At 42.9% G+C, this 19,164-nt stretch overlaps 1 protein-coding gene and 1 long non-coding RNA gene across 2 annotated transcripts in view; one reads left to right on the plus strand and one right to left on the minus strand.

The window, feature by feature from the left end:
* Nucleotides 1-19,164, minus strand: part of KIF13B (kinesin family member 13B) — a 208,266-nt gene that overhangs the window by 99,741 nt on the left and 89,361 nt on the right. The window contains exon 10 of the mRNA XM_074947418.1: nt 10,062-10,173. Coding sequence (XP_074803519.1) covers nt 10,062-10,173 — 112 coding nt within the window. The remainder of the gene's footprint in view (nt 1-10,061; nt 10,174-19,164) is intronic.
* On the plus strand, nt 12,019-14,164 carry LOC141984385 (uncharacterized). Its single transcript, XR_012638724.1, has 3 exons — nt 12,019-12,040; nt 13,095-13,163; nt 13,986-14,164. It is a non-coding gene; the product is annotated as an uncharacterized LOC141984385 (long non-coding RNA).

Below are 19,164 nucleotides of genomic sequence, written 5' to 3' on the forward strand. Positions count from 1 at the left end.
AACAGATCAAAGATATTGTACTTGACCAATTTGTCATACAAAGGTTTATAAGTTTTTGGGTATTTTTGTTTTAAATACAGCAAGTTGTAGCTTGAATTTGCTACACTCAGAATGGAATCTAAACTGTTTAACACAACAGGAGTAGATCTTCCAAAAAGGAAAATCATGCCACAAAAGAAAAATGAAGGCGTTCCTCAAAAAGTGGATATCACTTTAAAAGGTGCCATAAAGATAACCCCACCTAGAAGCTACAGTTATTGAGGTCATGTATCCATATTCTCTGAGCCAAAGGGGAAAAGTCTTTTAATGCAGTAGTTCTTCATGTATTCCATACTATGACCCTTTTTACATATTGGGGCTCCTCTCTTATCCTGCAAGATGGGAAGGACAGGGTGGTCTTGATCCTCAGGTTGACAACCCCTGCCTTAGTGCAAATGTAACCAACATGGCAGGTGCAGCACTAAGTTACATGTAATATCACACCACCCCCAATCAGTTTATGGGCCAGTTATTAAATTAAATGGTTTTGAGGATTCAGTGGCCATTTTGCTGGTTTTAATTGCTCAGGCTTTCTTCCAGTTTACTACACACATTACATATGAACACGACTCACTAAATCAGATTGTCCATCCCCTCCTTAGCTAGTGCAATATTATCCACAGAAGACTAATATTTTAAGTCACAGTAATTGAAAAGGTGGTTACATCTGAAACTGACTTATAAACAGTTTTTAATTAGGGCTGTTAAGGATTAAAGAAAATAATTCCAATTAATCGCGAGATTAAAAAAAATAGTCACAATTAATCAGTTTTAACCGCACTGTTAAACAATAATAGAATATCAATTTAACTTTATTCACCTCAAACAAGTACTGTAGTAAACTCTCTACAACGAAAGTGCAATTTACAAACGTAGAATTTTTTACATAACTGCACTCAAAACCAAAACAATGTAAAACTTTAGCGCCTACAAGTCGAAGCATGAAGGGTATACGAATGTTTAGCATAACTGAAACGTAAATACCTTGCAACGCTGGCTACAACAGTGCCATGCAAACTCCTGTTCTCACTTTCAGATGACATTGTAAATAAGAAGCAGGCAGCATTATCTCCCATAAATGTAAACGAACTTGTCTTAGCGATTGGCTGAACAAGGAGAAGGACATAAGAATGGCCATACTGGGTCAGACCAAAGGTCCATCTACCCCAGTATCCTGTCTTCCGACAGTGGCCAATCCCAGATGCCCCAAAGGGAATGAAAAGAACAGCTAATCATCAAGGGATCCATCCCGTCGCCCATTCCCAGCTTCTGGCAAACAGAGGCTAGGAACACCATCCCTGCCCATCCTGTGCCTCTCCACACAGCCAGGCCCCTGCCCCCTATCCGCCCCCTTCCACTTCCTGCCCCCTTCAGAACCCCTGACCCATCCAACCCCCCCTGCTCCTTGTCCCCTGACTGCCCCCTCTTGGGACCCCCCACACCTAACTGCCCCCTCAGGACCCCACCCCCTATCCAATCCCCCCATCTCCCTGTCCCCTGACTGCCCCGATCCCTATCTACACTCCCGCCCCCTGACAGGCCCCCCAAGCCTATCCAAACCCCCGATCTCCCCCCAACGCCCCCCCCAGAAGCTCCACCCCATCCAACTGCTCCCTGACTGCCCCCCCCGGGACCTCCTGCCCCTTATCCAACTCCCCCGCTCCCCACCACCTTACCATACCGCTCAGAGCAGCACGACTGGGAGACACACCGCCTGGCCGGAGCCAGCCATGCCACTGCACTGCCTGGGAGGAGTTCAGAGCCCCGCCACCCAGATCGCTGGTGGCATGGCAAGCTGAGGCTGCGCGGTAGGGAGAACAGCAGGGGAGGGGCCGGGGGCCAGCCTCCCCGGCCAGGAGCTCAAGGGGTGGGCAGGACGGTCCCGCGGGCCGCCGTAGTTTGCCCACCTCTGTGCTAGGACTTCAGGGAATATATTCTATGGTTTTTTGTACTGAAGTAAGCTGAGCCACTCTGACTACTTTCCAGTGACTTGTGGGAGAATTTCTCTGCCCTTTCTGGGCACACTGGGGAACACACTGTAGGTATACAGGGAGATGTCAGCAAACCAGTAAAGTGCCTGAAACCATTATGGCTTATTGCTAAAAGCAGCCAAGTCAGCAGGCCGTAAAGTGGCCATGTAGCAAACTCAGCTTGACCAAGGCAGGAAGAGAGGGGGTTTTTGAGTGCCACAGAAAGCACAGCTTGACCCCGCATCCTTCCTGATAAGAATTGTGTTGAAGTTGCTGATACATGCATCTTAGAAGAGCAGGATGTGCCCCAGGAATGTCTATTGGGGTCTCAAGGCTGCAAACTCTGGGAAAAACCCACCCCTGGTTAATCAATAATCAGAAGGAAGCCTCTTGCTTGACCATTGGAACTGCTTGCTTAACAAGTTTTTTTTAAGGGACATGTCATTCTATTACTAATGTATAAATAAGGGGGAAAAGTTTGAGGTAGTGGGACTCTTCGGGACTGGACTCTCCCTCTGGATGCATCTTGTGTTCCCCAGTGGCAGATGGGCTGCCTCTGTGCCACTCGAGACCCACACTCAGCTTTGGTAATTATCAAGGGTTGGGGGTGTTTTACTAACCTGTTGCAGACGTGTGTAAGTGCTTGAGACTAAGTAAAGTTTAGCTTTAAGTGAAAGCACTCTTGTGTTGTCCTGTTTGTGCCAGCAATCTATCAGTCGGAAAGCCATGTCTCCCCGATTTATTTCCTGACACCACCTCGCACAATGTAAAAGTTACCAATAGCTTTGGGTTGAATGAACCCCGGGTAAGGAAGCCACTGGAGGATTATCAGCACTTGAGTGATTTAGCCTGTGTCCTCACTGCAAAATGAGTGAGCTACTAATCAGAGTGAAAGCTACACCCGAGCTCTAACTCATAGCCCCTGCCACATCAACTAGCCCAGGTTTAAAGTACCAAACTCAGGTGAGAGATTTCCGTGCATGGATAGAAGGGGTGTGTTAAGGGGCAGCATCCAAGTAAGAGTTACCTCTGCAGTGAAATCATATTTCAAATGAGTTTATTTTATAGCTGCAGGCTAGAACTGGGCAAAAAATTTTCAGCAAATAGTAAATTAGCCCTGAAAAAATGCTTTTTTCTGCACCAAAAAAAAAAAAATAATAATAATTTGAGTCAAATTCAGCAAATAGTTTTGGCCAAAAATTATGGGGTGGGGAGAACTGAAGTTTAAATGGTTCATTTTGGCCATTTTGAAATGAAATGTTTCAATTTTTCATTTAAAACGGTGTTTTATTTAAAAATAACAACATTTCAAAATGAAAGGTGAAACATCTGAAAAGTGAAACACAGAAAAAACGTTCAGTTCTGGTCCTGTTTTCTTTAACCCAAAACAAATTTTTTTTTGGTTCAGCAAGACAAAAATATAATTTTTCGCTCAGCTCTATTTCTGGCCACACAGCTAATTAGCAGTGGTTTACGTTCACCATCATGCTAATTATTTCATATAATTATTTAAATATGTAGGTTTGGTCATTACTAACCATTTTGTCGCTTTATGTAATAGGTTTAACCCAGCCATCTAATCAGAATCTTTTACTATCAGACTTTAGCCCCAAGCTTTATGTTGTCCTCAGAAATCACTTTAAATATATATATCTATCTCATCTCACTCAAGAAAGCAGAAAAAAAATTCTGTGCTTCTTCACCTTTACTTTATTAAGAATTCGGCTTCCAACACATTCTTTGGAGATAGAATTTTGTGGTCTAGTTTCTGAACGCACAGAGCACCTCTAGTTTCCACTGACTTTAGGCCATCTGTTTTGAAAGGTGACTAGCAAAGTTTTTTTTTTTAAATGTGTCTTGTCTTTTTTTTCATTGAGATTTATGCAGAGGTTATGAAAGATTTATTTACATATTTTTCTGCTTGATTTTTAATGTTAGAAATAGATCTTCCTGGATTTTACTCAAGGATCACCGGAGATATAAGTTTGTTTATTGTGAACTCAATTCATCTTCACTGAAGGGCTGAAGGTGATGAATCTCTACAGAGGTTTTTATCTAGGGCTGTCGATAAATCGCAGTTAACTCGATTAATTTTTTTGAGTTAATCACAATTAAATTAATCGCACTGTTAAACAATAGAATACCAACTGAAATTAAATTTTTTGGATTTTTTTCTACATTTTCAAATATTTTGATTTCTATTACAACACAGAATACAATGTGTACAGTGCTCACTTTTTATTTTTTATTACAAATATTTGTACTGCAAAAATGATAAAAAATAGTATTTTTCAATTCACCTCATGCAAGTACTGTAGCGCAATCTCTTTATTGTGAAAGCATAACTTACAAATGTAGATTTTTGTTGTTGTTACATAACTGCACTTAAAAACAAAACTATGTAAAACTTTAGAGCCTACAAGTCCATTCAGTCCTACTTCTTGTTCAGCCAATCGCTAAGACAAACAAGCTTGTTTACATTTACGGGAGATACTGCTGCCTGCTTCTTATTTACAATGTCACCTGGAAGTGAGAGCAGGCGTTCGTATGGCACTTTTGTAGCCAGAGTTGCAAGGTATTTATGTGCCAGATATGCTAAACATTCATATGCCCCTTCATGCTTCGGCCACCGTTCCAGAGGACATACTTCCATGCTAATGATGCTCGTTAAAAAAATAATGTGTTAATTAAACTTGTGACTGAACAACTTGGGGGAGAATTGTATGTCTCCTGTTCTGTTTTACCTGCATTCTGCCACATATTTCATGTTATAGCTGTCTTGAATGATGACCCAGCACATTTGTTTTAAGAACACTTTCACAGCAGATTTGACAAAACGCAAAGAAGGTACCAATGTGAGATTTCTAAAAATAGCTACAGCACTCGACCCAAGGTTTAAGAATCTGAAGTGCCTTCCAAAATCTGAGGGACGAGGTGTGGAGCATGCTTTCAGAAGTCTTAAAAGAGCAACACTCCAATGCGGAAACTACAGAACCTGAACGACCAAAAAAGAAAATCAACCTTCTGCTGGTGGCAATTGACTCAGATGATGAAAATGAACATACGTCAGTCTGCTCTGGATCATTATCATCAGCATGGACACATGTCCTCTGGAATGGCGGCTGAAGCATGAAGGGACATATGAATCTTTAGCGCATCTGGCACGTAAATATCTTGCGACACTGGTTACAACAGTGCCATGCAAACGCCTGTTCTCCCTTTCAGGTGACATTGTAAACAAGAAGCGGGCAGCATTATTTCCTGCAAATTGCAACCAAACTTGTTTTTCTGAGCGATTGGCTGAACAAGAAGTAGGACTGAGTGGACTTGTAGGCTCTGAAGTTTTACATTGCTTTGTTTTTGAATGCAGTTATTTTTGTACATAATTCTACATTTGCAAGTTCAACTTTCATGAAAAAGAGATTGCACTACAGTACTTGTATTAGGTGAATTGAAAAATACTATTTCTTTTGTTTTTTACAGTGCAAATATTTGTAATAAAAAATAAATACAAAGAGAGCACTGTACACTTAAACAGGAGATGATGTCCTTCAGGAGCCAGGCCCATACACTAGAATGGCGGCCTGAACTACAATTCCCATAAGGCAATGCCCTGATAGAGAAATGCAGTCTAATGTTCTCTTGAACTGGTCAGAAATCTAATATTTTGGATCTGTTAAAAAAACTAAATATTCAATTTGGGTGGAACTGATCTGAAAATGAAATATTTCATTTTAATTTTCCCATGGTCAATTTCAATTTTGTGGAAACTTTATTTTCCTATCAGAAAATCATTCTAATGGAAAATTTCCAACGAGCTCTAATCTTAAATAATCCATTAAATGTAGGTCAAAGATTGCCACTGGGCATCATTAAAACTATTTGTCTAATCATTTCATTCAGGAGAACGCATTGAAGCTTTCCATAACAATCCTCAACGTGTTTAAATTCACAGAATAAATACCACTGGCTTATGGGAATATACTCTTTGCCTGTATAATGTAGTCCCATCCCTACATGTCTGCAAATAACTGTCTTGCAGGGCCCACTCCAAATAAAATAGCAATGTACTCACATCGCAGCCATTGAAGACTATATGGGATCCAGTGTGAACTTGCCCTGTTCAATGTCGTGTTTTTTCCTTGAGCCAAGGACTTTTTCTCCTCTCCGAAATACTTTCAAAAATGTGAAGCAACTGGCAAATGATCCCAGGTTTGTATATACAGTATGTCCAAAATCAGGCACTTTTTAGAATCCACGGAAAGTGTTCATAGTTTACACTTTGAGACCTTCCATTGCATCAATTAGCTTCAAAGCAGAGCTTATAATAAAACCGCTAAATTGGAACTCTTCTCCATAGGAGGCTGGGCATCCTATTAGTGATACGCCACAATGGTTCGTAACCTATCCACTATTAATTTTTTAATGGTCCCTCCATTACTGTGTTGACTGTTCAGGCCCAGCTCCAGGGCATCCAATTTATTTTTATATATAATTCTCTGTTGTGCAATGGCACTGGTTCCTTTATTGCACAGTGGGAAGGGTGAATGGAGACTAAGCTAGACTCTCATAATGAAAAAGAGTAAATTTGCAACGGGTGGGGGGCTTAGTATGTCAGAGACAAGAACAGAATGGAAATAACTAAGAAAAAAAGACTAAAACCAGCCAACTATGTGTTGGCACTAAAATCATTGTGAGAACACTACTGGAATGTGAAATTTAGACATCACTTTCTAACCAACACCTAGAACAAGAAAATAGTTTACGAGGCGATCACTGTTCTCAGTTCCTACATTTTTTCTACATTTTTTCTTTTTAATGTGCCTCAAGCTGCAGAACACCCACACAGAAGGCAGAATAAAGAGAATGTATAATTGATAAAATACATCAAAAGCCTGATAAGTTGGTAAGAAGATTGGTTATTATTTTTGACCAAGTTCTCACTTGCATTTAGTTGGGGATTGGTCCTGCTTTGAGCAGGGGGTTGGACTAGATGACCTCCTGAAGTCCCTTCCAACCCTGATATTCTATGATTCTGATGCTGCTCCTAATGGCTTCAATGTGAACAGAATTGTGCCCCTAGTATCTGTCATCCAAGGATCTTCAAGTAAGTTATAAACATGAAGGGCCAGATTCTGAGCTGGTTCGGAGATTCACAACATTCCTGTGACATAAATAATTGTTGTTATACCTGTTTTACAATGGGGAAGATGGGAACAGAAATACTAAATGGACTTGCCCAAGGTCACACAACAGGGTACAGAACCCAGAAGCTGCAACTGGCATTGTTATTAAAGTTTGTTTCCAGTAGTGCCCACAATGGACAAGGTGCTTTCCGAAGATAAAAGAGCATGGTCCCTGCTCTGAAGAGTTTAGAATCTAAGATAAAAAGACCAGGACAGGAAAATAGATGGAAAGGGGATAGAAGCAACATACATTAGTAAAGCTAGTAGATGGTCCATCTTGCAATACAAAGTCTTGATTATGTCAATGGTTATTAAAATTTGGTCTAAAACAGTGGCTTTCAACCTGTGGTCCACAGACTATGTCTAAGATTTCCAAAGGGATCTACACCTCCATTCAAAATGTTTTAGGGGTCCGCAAATGAAAATAGGTTGAAAACCACTGTTCTAAAATATAGATTATTCCCTAGTACCCTAGAACACATTCTCTCTCCTGCACCACATTGAAAAGAAGTGGCACATTGTACAATAACAATCCCCAAATGCTCAGACTTTAAAAACAAGCTTGGACATCTTTAATTGATGAATTTTTAGTTTGAACTTTCTTTAAAATGCAATCAAATTATCTTTTTCACTAGATATTAAGTTAAAAATCTCACCCTTGAGCTTCACTTAAATGAGCTTGTTTTTGAAATTAAGCCTTTGTTAGGATTTTAACCTGGCTGAACATGAACAGGACAAAGGAAATGAGCTGCTTGGAGGAACGCATAACAAAAATCTGTTTCTGTTTCTGAGCTTCAGCCCTCACTATGCATGCGATTGCCATCTTTGCTATAATGTATCGGGCAGGTACTAAACATGAATCTCAACCTATTTGCTGGATTATGTTTAGAAAAGGATCAGCATAACTAATTCTAACAACATGGGAAAGCCTCTGAAAAGCTTTCCATTTCTGCTTCCTCAGATTAGGTTACCCATGCATAGGTCTCACTACTGCAGTAAACTGAAACAAACCAAGCATAGCTGATTACAACATTGCAGAGAAGCGAAATACCTTTGTTTCAACAAACTTCAAGACAGTGAATATAAAGGCAAGGCTATATTTTAGCATAGATAGGAAGTGTTATGTGTGGCAGCATTGTGAAAAAAAGATTTACTATATAAGAAAAATAAAATTATCACTTCTGCTATTCTATTGAAGCTTTTATACAGCTTCATCACTGTAGTATGTGATGTTTAAAATTTTAGTATCTACAAGGTTAACTTGTTAACTGAATTTCCCAATGTTAACTATTACAAAACAATATTGTGGGAAGGTTTGTTAAAGGTAACCACTGGGAAAATCAAGACTCATAGTGCTAAGAGGCTATATCAGTTGATCTTTTATTTCACTACTGTATCTAGCCTAAGAGGCACTGAACTGCAATGAAGGTCAACTATTGAGGGCCGGGGGAAGTGTGTGTTCTGTTTGTTTTTTTCCAAATTTCATTATAGGAAAAAGTTTAAACATTTTAAATACCTCTATATCTTACTGTTCACTTTTTATTTATTTATTTATTAACACTTGCGAATAAACTATGGGAATGGAGGATTCATATCACATTATGTTTAAAGAGATCACCTAGGGATTATGTGCGGGTGGTTAGGCTGGGTGCAGTCTACAAAAGGATCTAGCTTTAGCAATCACCAGGTAATAGAGCCAACATAAACGTTTGTGGGTCTGAAGAAATCTGTTTCTTTTCCAGCTTATTTCTTTATACCAATAAATATCATAATTGCCTCTTGATAGCAAGGAAGCATAGGACAAAGGTAAGGAAGGAAGAGATACCAACTTGCCAAGATTCATAACTAAGTCTGATAGAAACATTTTGAACTTCACAATTTTGATGTGGAAAAACAGAAAAAAAAATTAAACATTATGGGATACTGATGCCCTATTGGGTCTGCACCTCTATAATGCAATTACTTTAAAACCTAGCCAATCTGCCTGTCAGTCACTCAGTCTGTACCAATGGAAGGAAAAGCCATCTCACTATAAGGAAAGCAATTGCCTCTTTGGCTTTAGATATGAAAGCAACCACACATACTTTTGCTCTAAAAGTAGCATATTCAAAGACCAGGAGAAAACAGGATCTTCCTTAAGTGAAAATACACAGTCACTGCCCAAACTTCTCTCTTTTTGGTTAACTGCAGCTTACCATCCTTTTATAACCACTATATATAAAAGGAGGCAGCAGGAGCAAAACAAAATCATTTAGATGTCAATGAGCTTCATTTGAAGTCCTCCTAGATCCAGTTTCTTTTTGCAACAGTAAACTTCAAATCAGAATTATTTGCAGTACAGAAACTGACTCCGTAACTGCTCATTTCACATGAGCATGAGAATATGACTGCAACTGGACTGCAGACTGGAATATGTTTTGTGAATACACCCCTGCCTAGTTGACGCAAAGGGCTAAACATCTTATCCAAAATCTCTGAAGTTAATCATGTCACCCATGACGTTGGATAAACTTAGGTGAGAAGGAGATGGCCCAGGTTAAATTAGCCCCAGAGTTCTGAGTGTTGCTGTTAGTGAGTTGACTCAAAAAGCTGGACTGAAATATTTATTAGATCACTTCAAAAATATGCCCTATACTTTTGGCCATCACAGGGTTATTCCCAATAAGCAGGGGAGATAGAATTTATCCTGTGGAGACACTAATGGCTAATACCCTTCTAATTCTTCAAAGATAAGACTGCTGCATATAAAACTAAGGTTAGATGATGGAATAATCGTATTTTACACATTACGAAGGAAAAATTCTTCTCTCTCTCTCTCTCTCTCCTCATACCACCCACTCCAAAGATGTATGAGAAGTTCACTTACTTTAAGTAGCCAAGTGAGCACAGAATCACGATATGGAACAAATTTGTTCTTGTTCTTGCCAGCAGCCTGATCTGCTAGAGCAGAAATAACCAGCCCAAGAGTTGTAAGGGACCTGCATGGAGAAAGTAACCAACCCATGAACAAGTGAAGAGATCTATAATTCAAAAAGCCCTTTTAAATGTGATGGATGCCCAAATAAATTGAAAAAGTTACTCACCTTGTGCAGTAACTATGGTTCTTCAAGATGTGTCCCCCTATGGATGTTCCACTGTAGGTGTATCTGCATCCCTGCGCTGTCGATTGGAGAACTTTGGTAGCAGTCCACCCTGCTTGTGCATGCACTGTTCCTCTTCTGCCATGAGGTTCGCCAGCATGCGTGGAAAATCCCTCCTTAGTTCCTTCTCTACTGCAGAGTCAATTACCAGAACTCCAAAGTAGAGGGGAGGAGGGTGGGTCATGGAACACCCATAGGGACACACATCTTGAAGAACCATTGCTACTGCACAAGGTGAGTAACTTCTTCTTTGAGTAGTGTCCCTATGGGTGCTCCACTGAAGGTGACTCCCGAGCAGTGTCCACTACTGAAGGCTGGGGTTTCAGAGTTGAGTCTATTATGGATGACAGCACTGAGGCACCGAATCTGGCATCTGCAGCTGAATCCACGAGGATAGCATAATGCTCTGCAAAGGGTGTGTGCAGATCCCCAGGTAGTTGCTCTGCAGATTTCTGAGATAGGGATACCTTTGGAGAAGGCGACGGAAGAGGTGACTGATCTTGTAGAGTGTGTGCGTATTGAAGACAGGGGTATTACATTATGCATCTGGTAATAGAGCTTGATACAGTTCGAGACCCATTTGGAGAGTCCTTGAGCTGAAATCGCTATACATTTTGATCTATTTGCACCAGAGAGAAAGTGTCTCAGAGATTTTCTAAATGCTCTTGTCCTGTCCAAATAGAAGACCAAGGGCCTCCTCACGTTAAGCATATGGAGGATGGTTTCCTTATTATCCTAAAGAGGTTTAGGATAAAAGGTTGGAAGTTAAACAGGCTGGTTTATATGAAACGTGCAAGTTAGCTTGGGAGTGAACTTTGGATGTGGACGAAGAGTGACTTTGTCGGAGAAGAACACACTGAGGAGGGGATGTGCTATCAGGGCTGCTATCTCCCCTATCCCATTTGCTGAGGTAATGGCGATCAGGAATGCTGTTTTCATTGAAAGGTGAGTTGACAAAGAAGTGGCCATGGGTTCAAATGGTGGTCTAGTCAGTCCTTTTAACACTAGGTTGAGATTCCACTGAGGAGTGGGAAGTCTAGGTTGGGGAAAGAGTTTTGCTATGCCTTTGAGAAATCTCTTGGTGGTTGGATGAGAAAAGATAGAGTATCCTTCTACCTGTTGATGGAAGGTTGCAATTGCTGCTAGGTGAACCTTTAGTGAGCTGATAGAGAGACCTGATTTCTTGAGAGTCAACAGGTAGTCCAGGACTATCAGTAGGGTGGCTGCATTCGGGGTGACACCTTTAGGTTGACACCAGATTTGAAATCTTTTCCACTTTTGCAGGTAGGTACAACGAGTAGCTCCTTTCCTATTGTGTAATAGCACCTCCTGTACTTCCTCAGAGAAAAATGACTATGTGATGGAACTATGAAGGAGTCAGGCTTTGAGTCACAGCATCTACAGGTTGGAATGGGGGGTGCGACCCTTGTTCTGCAATAGCAGGAACAGAGTGATTGGAAGAGTCATCTGTGGACATAGTGGCAGCTGCAACACATAAGAGTACCACATCTGCCTGGGCCAGATGGGAGCAATCAGTATGCTTATTTCTCTCTTTTCACTTTCAACAGGACTTTCAGAATTAGAGGAAATGGGGGAAAGGTGTAAAGAAGACCCTTGTCCCATAGGAGGAGGAGGAGTGTCCCCCAAGCAGTGTCATCTGATCCCAGCTCTGGAGCAGTACTGAGGGCATTTCTTATTCTGATAAGTAGTGAACAGATCTACTGTCATAGTCCCCCATTGTTGGAATATGTTATGCAGGACCATCAAATCTACTTCCCATTCATGGATGAGTGAGAACTTGTGACTGAGGTTGTCTGCTGTAGTGTTGTGTATTCCCAGCAGCTAGGCTGCTAATATTAAGACCTTGTGGGAAATGCACCAGTTACATAACTTCAGTGCTTCCATACACAGGGAGTGTGATCTGGCACCTCCCTGACGGTTTATGTAATACATGTAGGCCACATTGTCTGTCATGACTTTTGTGTGCATGTCTTTGATCAGGGGGAGAAAATGAGCACACGCATTGCTGACCGCTCTGAGTTTGAGCAGATTGATGAGAAGGTGTTTCTCAGATAAAGATCATTTGCCGTGCACCATGAGATCATTGAGATGTGTACCCCATCCTATGGGGGACCATAGAATCATATAATATCAGGGTTGGACGGGACGTCAGGAGGTCATCTTGTCCAACCCCCTGCTCAAAGCAGGACCAATCCCCAACTAAATCATCCAAGCCAGGGCTTTGTCAATCCTGACCTTAAAAACCTCAAAAGGAAGGAGATTCCACCACCCTCCTAGTGAAAAAGTTTTTCCTAATATCCAAATGCTTCGGTGGTCAGGAGTAACAATGGGGGAGGCTGAACAAATGGGACTCCCATACATACGTTCACCAGGTCTTTCCACCAGCCGAAGAATTGTTTGACCTTGGTGGGCATTGATGATAATTTGCCTATGCTGTCTCCATTTGGCCTGTAAACCAAACTGAGGCATCAGTTTGGAGGCATCTCATGCAGTCAGGCATGAGCTATGACGGATGTGCCCACGGCCATATGCCCTAAAAGCTGAAGGCAGTGATTGGCCAAGATCTGGAGGCTGGATTATACTGTCTTTACCAGCATGGAGAGATTGAGGAATCTGTGATGTGGGAGGAGTGCTTTCGCCTGGATGGAGTTGAGGTCAGCACCTATGACTTCTAGTCTTTGCACCAGTGTTAATATCCGTTTTTGTGCATTAATTTGTATGCCCGGATTCTGGAACAGATTCAGTGTAGTTTGGGTGATTCGCTGGGCTTTGGTGAAAGAACATGCCCTGAGAAGGAAGCTGTCCAGGTAAGGATACATCATGATGCCCTGAGTGCGTAATAGGCCGCCACTACTGAGAGGACCTTGGAGAATACCCGGGGGGGGGGGGGGGAGGGAGGGTAATGAGAGGTATTCTGCTGCAGGGTATTCTGTACTGGCAGTGGTAAGAACTGTGACTCGGTATGATACAAATGTGGAAATACACATCTTGGAGGTCAAGGGCCAAGAACCAATCTCCTTTCTCTAGCACTGGAATAATCGTCGATAGGGTGACCATCTTGAACTTCTTCACCTTGATAATCTGTTGAGTACTCTGAGGTCCAGTATGGGTCTCCAACCTCCCTTTTTCTTCAGAATTAGGAAGTAGCAAGAGTAGAAGCCTTTGCCTGTTAGATGTGTGGGCACAGGCTCTATGACTCCTATGCTGGGGTGATGGTTTACCTCCTGACACAGCAGACTCTCGTGAGAAGGGCTCCTTGAGAGGGAAGGGGAAGTTGGGGGGGGGGGTGGAGAAATGGATAGCGTATCTACCCTGAATGATCTCCAACACCCACTTGTCAGAGGTTATCTTTTCCCAGGTGCTGCAGAATGGGATAAGATGGTCTCTAAAGGGATGGGTGGGGTTTTCCAGTGTGAGATGGTGAGCAGAATGTTCTGTGGGCACCTCAACAAACCTGCCATTTTGAGGTGGAGAACAGAGAGGAAGTTGATTGAGATCCTGACTGTTTTCGCCTGAGGAACTTAGGCTACTTTCTCTGCGGCTCGTAAGAGCTCTGTAATCAGTACGGAGATGTGTATTGTGATGAGCTGTGCTTAACCAGTGGCTGAGGGCTGTATTTTCTTTTGTAGGCAGGAGTATAGATCCCAAGGGACCAAAGAGTTGCCCTAGAATCCTTCAACATGTGAAGGGATGCATCAGTCTTCTCAGCAAATAACTCTGTCCCTTCAAAAGCAAGGTCGTTCCACCGTAGTTTGGACCTCTTCAGGAAAGCCGGACAAGTAAAACCACAAAGCCTGTCTCATCACAACGGCCACAAAAATCAAGTGTGCCACTGTGTCAGCTGCATCTTGCATGGATTGGAGGGACATTTTAGCCAACAGTTGGCCCTCATTGACTATAGCCTTGAATTGTTCTTTGCGAGAATCAGGCAGTTGCTCAATAAAGGAATTGGAATTTTGTGCAGTTTTGGTAGTCATACTTTGCCAATAAGACTTGGTAATTTGCTACACAGACCTGGAGAGTGGCTGATGAATATGCCTTCCTGCAGAACAGATCCAAACATTTCCAGTCCTGGTTATAAGGGGTGGATCTGAACTGCTGCTGGCAGCCCCTACAGTTAACTGCTCCAAAGTGATGGAATTAGGAGGCGGGTGGGAAGAGAGAAATTCTGTGTTCTTTGCTGGCACGTAATACTTTTTGTCGACACGCTTGCATATTGGCTGGACAGATGCAGGGTTCTGCTATATGACTTTGGAGGGTCCAGGAATGCCTCATTAATTGGAGGTGGAGGAATGCAAAATGTCCACCAGCTTGTGGTAAGATTCAGTCATCTCCTGCAAGGGTATTTGTAGGGCTTCTGCCACCCTCTGTGCCAGGTCCTGGAATAATGTGAAATCAGCCATTGATGGCAGAGGGGATCACCGTCTTGTCTGGTGACGATGATGAGAAGTGGGCTTGAGGAGGGACTTCTTCCTCCACCTCCACCACAGCCTCAATCTCCTCTCCTGCCTGTTCTTGGGGTTCAGAAGCCCTCAAAACCACAGCTGAAGGAGGGTGTCTCCTTGTTTGCTGATATGCCATGCTAGAGGCATGGGAGGCTTGCTATCTCTGAGCCTGCCAAGGGTCCCAGTGTGGCCATTGTGGTGGGTACGGGCCCAGTGATTGGTACCATGGCAGACCAAACCAGGGAGGCTGTAGATCAGGTGGATGATATGCCTGATGCTCATAGTAAAATTGAACCCCATATGGCAGATGAGAAGAGCAGCTGGAACCCAAGTTTTCTTGCTCATTTTCTGACTCTGACAATGAGAAAGGCAGTGCATGGCAGGGAGATGTCTGTGAGTCCAGGGCTCTGGGAAAACTTGGTACTGGGGCCCCGATACTGAGTAGGGATGAGTCAGGTGTATTGGACACCGAAAGATCTGTTGCACACCAGAAATCCAGTGGTGCAGATGGCGTCAGTACTGCAGGTAGTTGTCAGTGCAGAGAGGCTTGCACCGATAGAGTTGGAGATGCGGACTTGGCCTCAAAGTCCATTGATGCCAGATGCACTGGAGTCAGTACCGGTGCTGATATCCGTACCGATGGAGCCTTCCCTGGGGTGGAATGTCTATGTTTTTCATGTCCCTGCAGTACTGATGTTTCTTTGCCCATGCCCATTGGGTCTTTGGGCAGTCCAATTTCCTCTGTCATTCAGTACCACGTGTGCCCTGGGTACCAGTTTTAGATGGTTTGGTGCTGTTGGTACCAATGATACTGATGGAGCCGGAGATAGTTTTCAGCTCCATCAGGGCTCACTACAAGGACTCACAGACCTTCTCCTAGAGGCTCATCTCTCTAGGCTCACCTCCCTTCGACGTAGAGGGTTGTGATGAGAGTTCCTGTAGGGACTCCGGGGTTGAAAGACTGACTCCATGAGCAGGAGTTTGAGAATAAACTCTGTCTTTCCTGGACCTGGGCTTTCAGCTGCTGGCACAAGACATACTTTTGTGGAATGTTCTTTTCTCCCAGGAAGCGAATGCACTGTGAGTGTCCGTCAGTCACTGGGATAGAGGCACTTTTTGGAGCTGGGCATACCCTTGTCGGTGGGGGGGGGGGGATATCACCCCCACCAGGGTTGGTGAGAAGAAAACCTTTTCTTCTTTTTTAGGCACAGCCAAACAAAAATATAAATGAAGTAAAGAAAAAAAGCTTCAAGGGAAGCTAAAATTAGCAAATCTAAAGGAAGTTAAATATCAGTGAATGGACTGCTGAAGCTCCGTCTCTTGCCAGGAGCTGTTAAGGAGGGATTGCTCACACATGCTGGCTAGCTTCTTGGCAGGTGAGGAGCAGTGCATGCATGGGTGGGACAGATGGCTACCAAAGTTGTCTGATCAACAGTGCAGGGACACAGGCACACCTACTGTGGAGCATCCATAGGGACACTACTCGAAGAAGCAGCTTACTTATCTGTTCTGTAACTGCTGTTCTTGGAGACGTGTTGCACATATCCATTCAACTCTTGGTTGGTGCGCGCGCGTCCAGTACAGCCCATATAAACTCTATCCTCTGAACGGGTGAGAGGACAGACTTTTCTGAGTTGATCAACAGTCCCAGTGCCTTACAATGTGACTGGATAAGAGCTACAGTACCTGAATCTTGAAATGGCCTCTCGCAAGCCCGTAGTCCAGATAGGGATAGATATATACTCCTAACTTTCTCAGTCCCATACATTTTGTGAAAATCCAGGGAGCTGCCAACAGGCCGAAAGACAGCACTGTGAACTGGTAGCAAGATTGGTTTACCAAGAATCTGACATACTTCCTATGGTCTTGATAAATCCTCACATGGAAACAGGCATCATTTAAGTCGAGGGTAGCATAGCAGTCTCCAGGATATAGGGAGGGGGAAATGGAAGCTAGTGACACAATAAAAAATTATCTTTTTTAGATATCTGTTGAGCTGATGTGGTTCTAAAATTGGCCTGAGATGTCCCTTTGCTTTCAGTATTGTAAAATAGCAGGAATAAATCCCAGTTCCTCTGTGACACTGAGAAACCTCTTCTATGGCTCTCACCCAGATGAGAGTTTGAAACTCCTGAAGGACGAGCACCTTGTGAGAATGGTCCCTGAATATGAATACGGAAAGAAACAAACTGAAGAGTGTACCCTACTTCCATGGTACATAAGACCCATTGGTCTGAAGTAATTTGGGACCATGCACTGAAGAAATAGGAGAGATGGTTTGCAAACAAAGGGGAAGGAGAAACTAGAATCATGGGGAGTGATCTGGCATCCTCGATTCAATCATCAAAATGAAAAGGTCTCTGTGTATATAATGTCTTCTGCAGTTTCCACAGTATGCATCCGATGAAGTGAGCTGTAGCTCACGAAAGCTTATGCTCAAATAAATTGGTTAGTCTCTAAGGTGCCACAAGTACTCCTTTTCTTTTTGTGAATACAGACTAACACGGCTGTTACTCTGAAACCAATCATCAAAATGGTTGCTTAGTACCCCCAAGGCACCTAGAGGGACCAGGAGGAACTGGAGGGGAAGAAGTTGGCCTGCACCTATAATTCCTACTTTTTTCCCTCAATAGGTCCTGGTGAAGTGCAAGAATGGGTATTTGTGGGACTGCTGAGGACAACGGTGCTTTCTCAAAGCGGCAAGAGTATACATGCCCAATGACTTCAGAGTTGCCCTGGAGTCCTTTAAACTGTGAAGTATACCATCCGTCTGAGCTGAAAACAGGGATGATCCTGCTGAGCTTCCTGGAGCCCTGAAGACTGTAACCATGAGCATGGCTGTGGCACAAGCCATGGTTTAGCAGCCAAATTAGCAACATCCAAACCAGCCTGAAGCAACATTTTTGCCACTAACTTCCCTTCATCCACCTATGAAAGGAACTCCTGTTTAGTGTTCTCAGACAGCTTGTCCTTAAATTTCAGGACAACATCTCAGATGTTAAAGTTATATTGCCCAATAAGGCCTGCTGGTTGGCAATTCTAAGCTGTACCCTTGCCACAGAATAAATTTTTCTACCAAACGAGTCCAGCTTTTTGGCACCCTTTGGCTTAGGGATAGCCGCCTGTGGCCCCTGGACTTCCCTCTCTTTGGCAGCCAAGACAATGAGTGATCCCAGAACGGGGTAGGAATAAAAATGCTTAAAGCCTTGTGAGAGAACATAATAGCTAAGCTCCTTCCCAGTTGTTTTGATGTGGGACGGAGTGAGGAGAGAGTTGCCACAGCCACAATGATGGGGTCTAAATTAGCTATTACCATGAAAGAAAAAGATCTTGGAGTCATTGTGGATAGTTCTCTGAAAACATCCATTCAATGTGCAGCGGCAGTCCAAAAAGCTAACAGAATGTTGGCAATCATTAAGAAAGGAATAGCTAATAAGACAGAAAATATCATATTGCCTCTATATAAACCCATGGCATGCCCACATCTTGAATTCTGCATGCAGATGTGGTTGCCCCATCTCAAAAAAGATATATTAGAATTGGAAAAGGTTCAGAAAAGGGCAACAAAAATTATTAGGCATATGGAACAACTTCCATATGAGGAGAGATTAATAAGACTGGGACTTTTCAGTTTGGAAAGAGACGACTAAGGGGGGATAGAGGTCTTTAAAATCATGACTGGTGTGGGGAAAGTAAATCAGGAAGCATTATTTGCTCCTTCTCATAACACAAGAACGAGGGGCCACCAAATGAAATTAATAGACAGTAAGTTTAAAACAAACAAAAGTATTTCTTCACACAACACACAGTCAGTCTGTGGAACTCTTTGCCAGAGGATGATGTAAAGTCCAGGACTATAACAGGGTTCAAAAAAGAACTACATAAGTTCATGGAGGATAGGTCCATTAATGGCTATTTAGTCAGGATGGGCAGGGATGGTGTCCCTAGTCTTTGTTTGCCAGAAGCTGGGAATGGGCGAGAGTGGATGGATTACTTGATTACCTGTTCTGTTCATTCCCTCTGAAGTACCTGGCATTGGCCACTGTCGGAAGACAGGATACTGGGCTAGTTGGACCACTGGTCTGACCTAGTATTGCCATTCTTATGTTCTAGAGTCTTGATGGACGCTAAAATCACCTTATCAATTGATAGTGCCACCTCAGATGGCATTGCTGGGGCCACAATGTCAATGATGCAGTGAGAAAACTCCTTAACCTCTTCTACTTGAATGTCCAAGGCTAAGGCCACCTTTTAAAGATCTCTTGGAGAACCCTGTAGTCATCAGGAGGGGGTGAGGACACACCCGAGGAACTACTTAATGGGGGGGAAGAGGGAGTGGAGAAGAGGAAACTAGCACAGGTTG

This window comes from Natator depressus, chromosome 3 (assembly GCF_965152275.1).
Source record: "Natator depressus isolate rNatDep1 chromosome 3, rNatDep2.hap1, whole genome shotgun sequence".
NCBI lineage: Eukaryota > Metazoa > Chordata > Testudines > Cheloniidae > Natator > Natator depressus.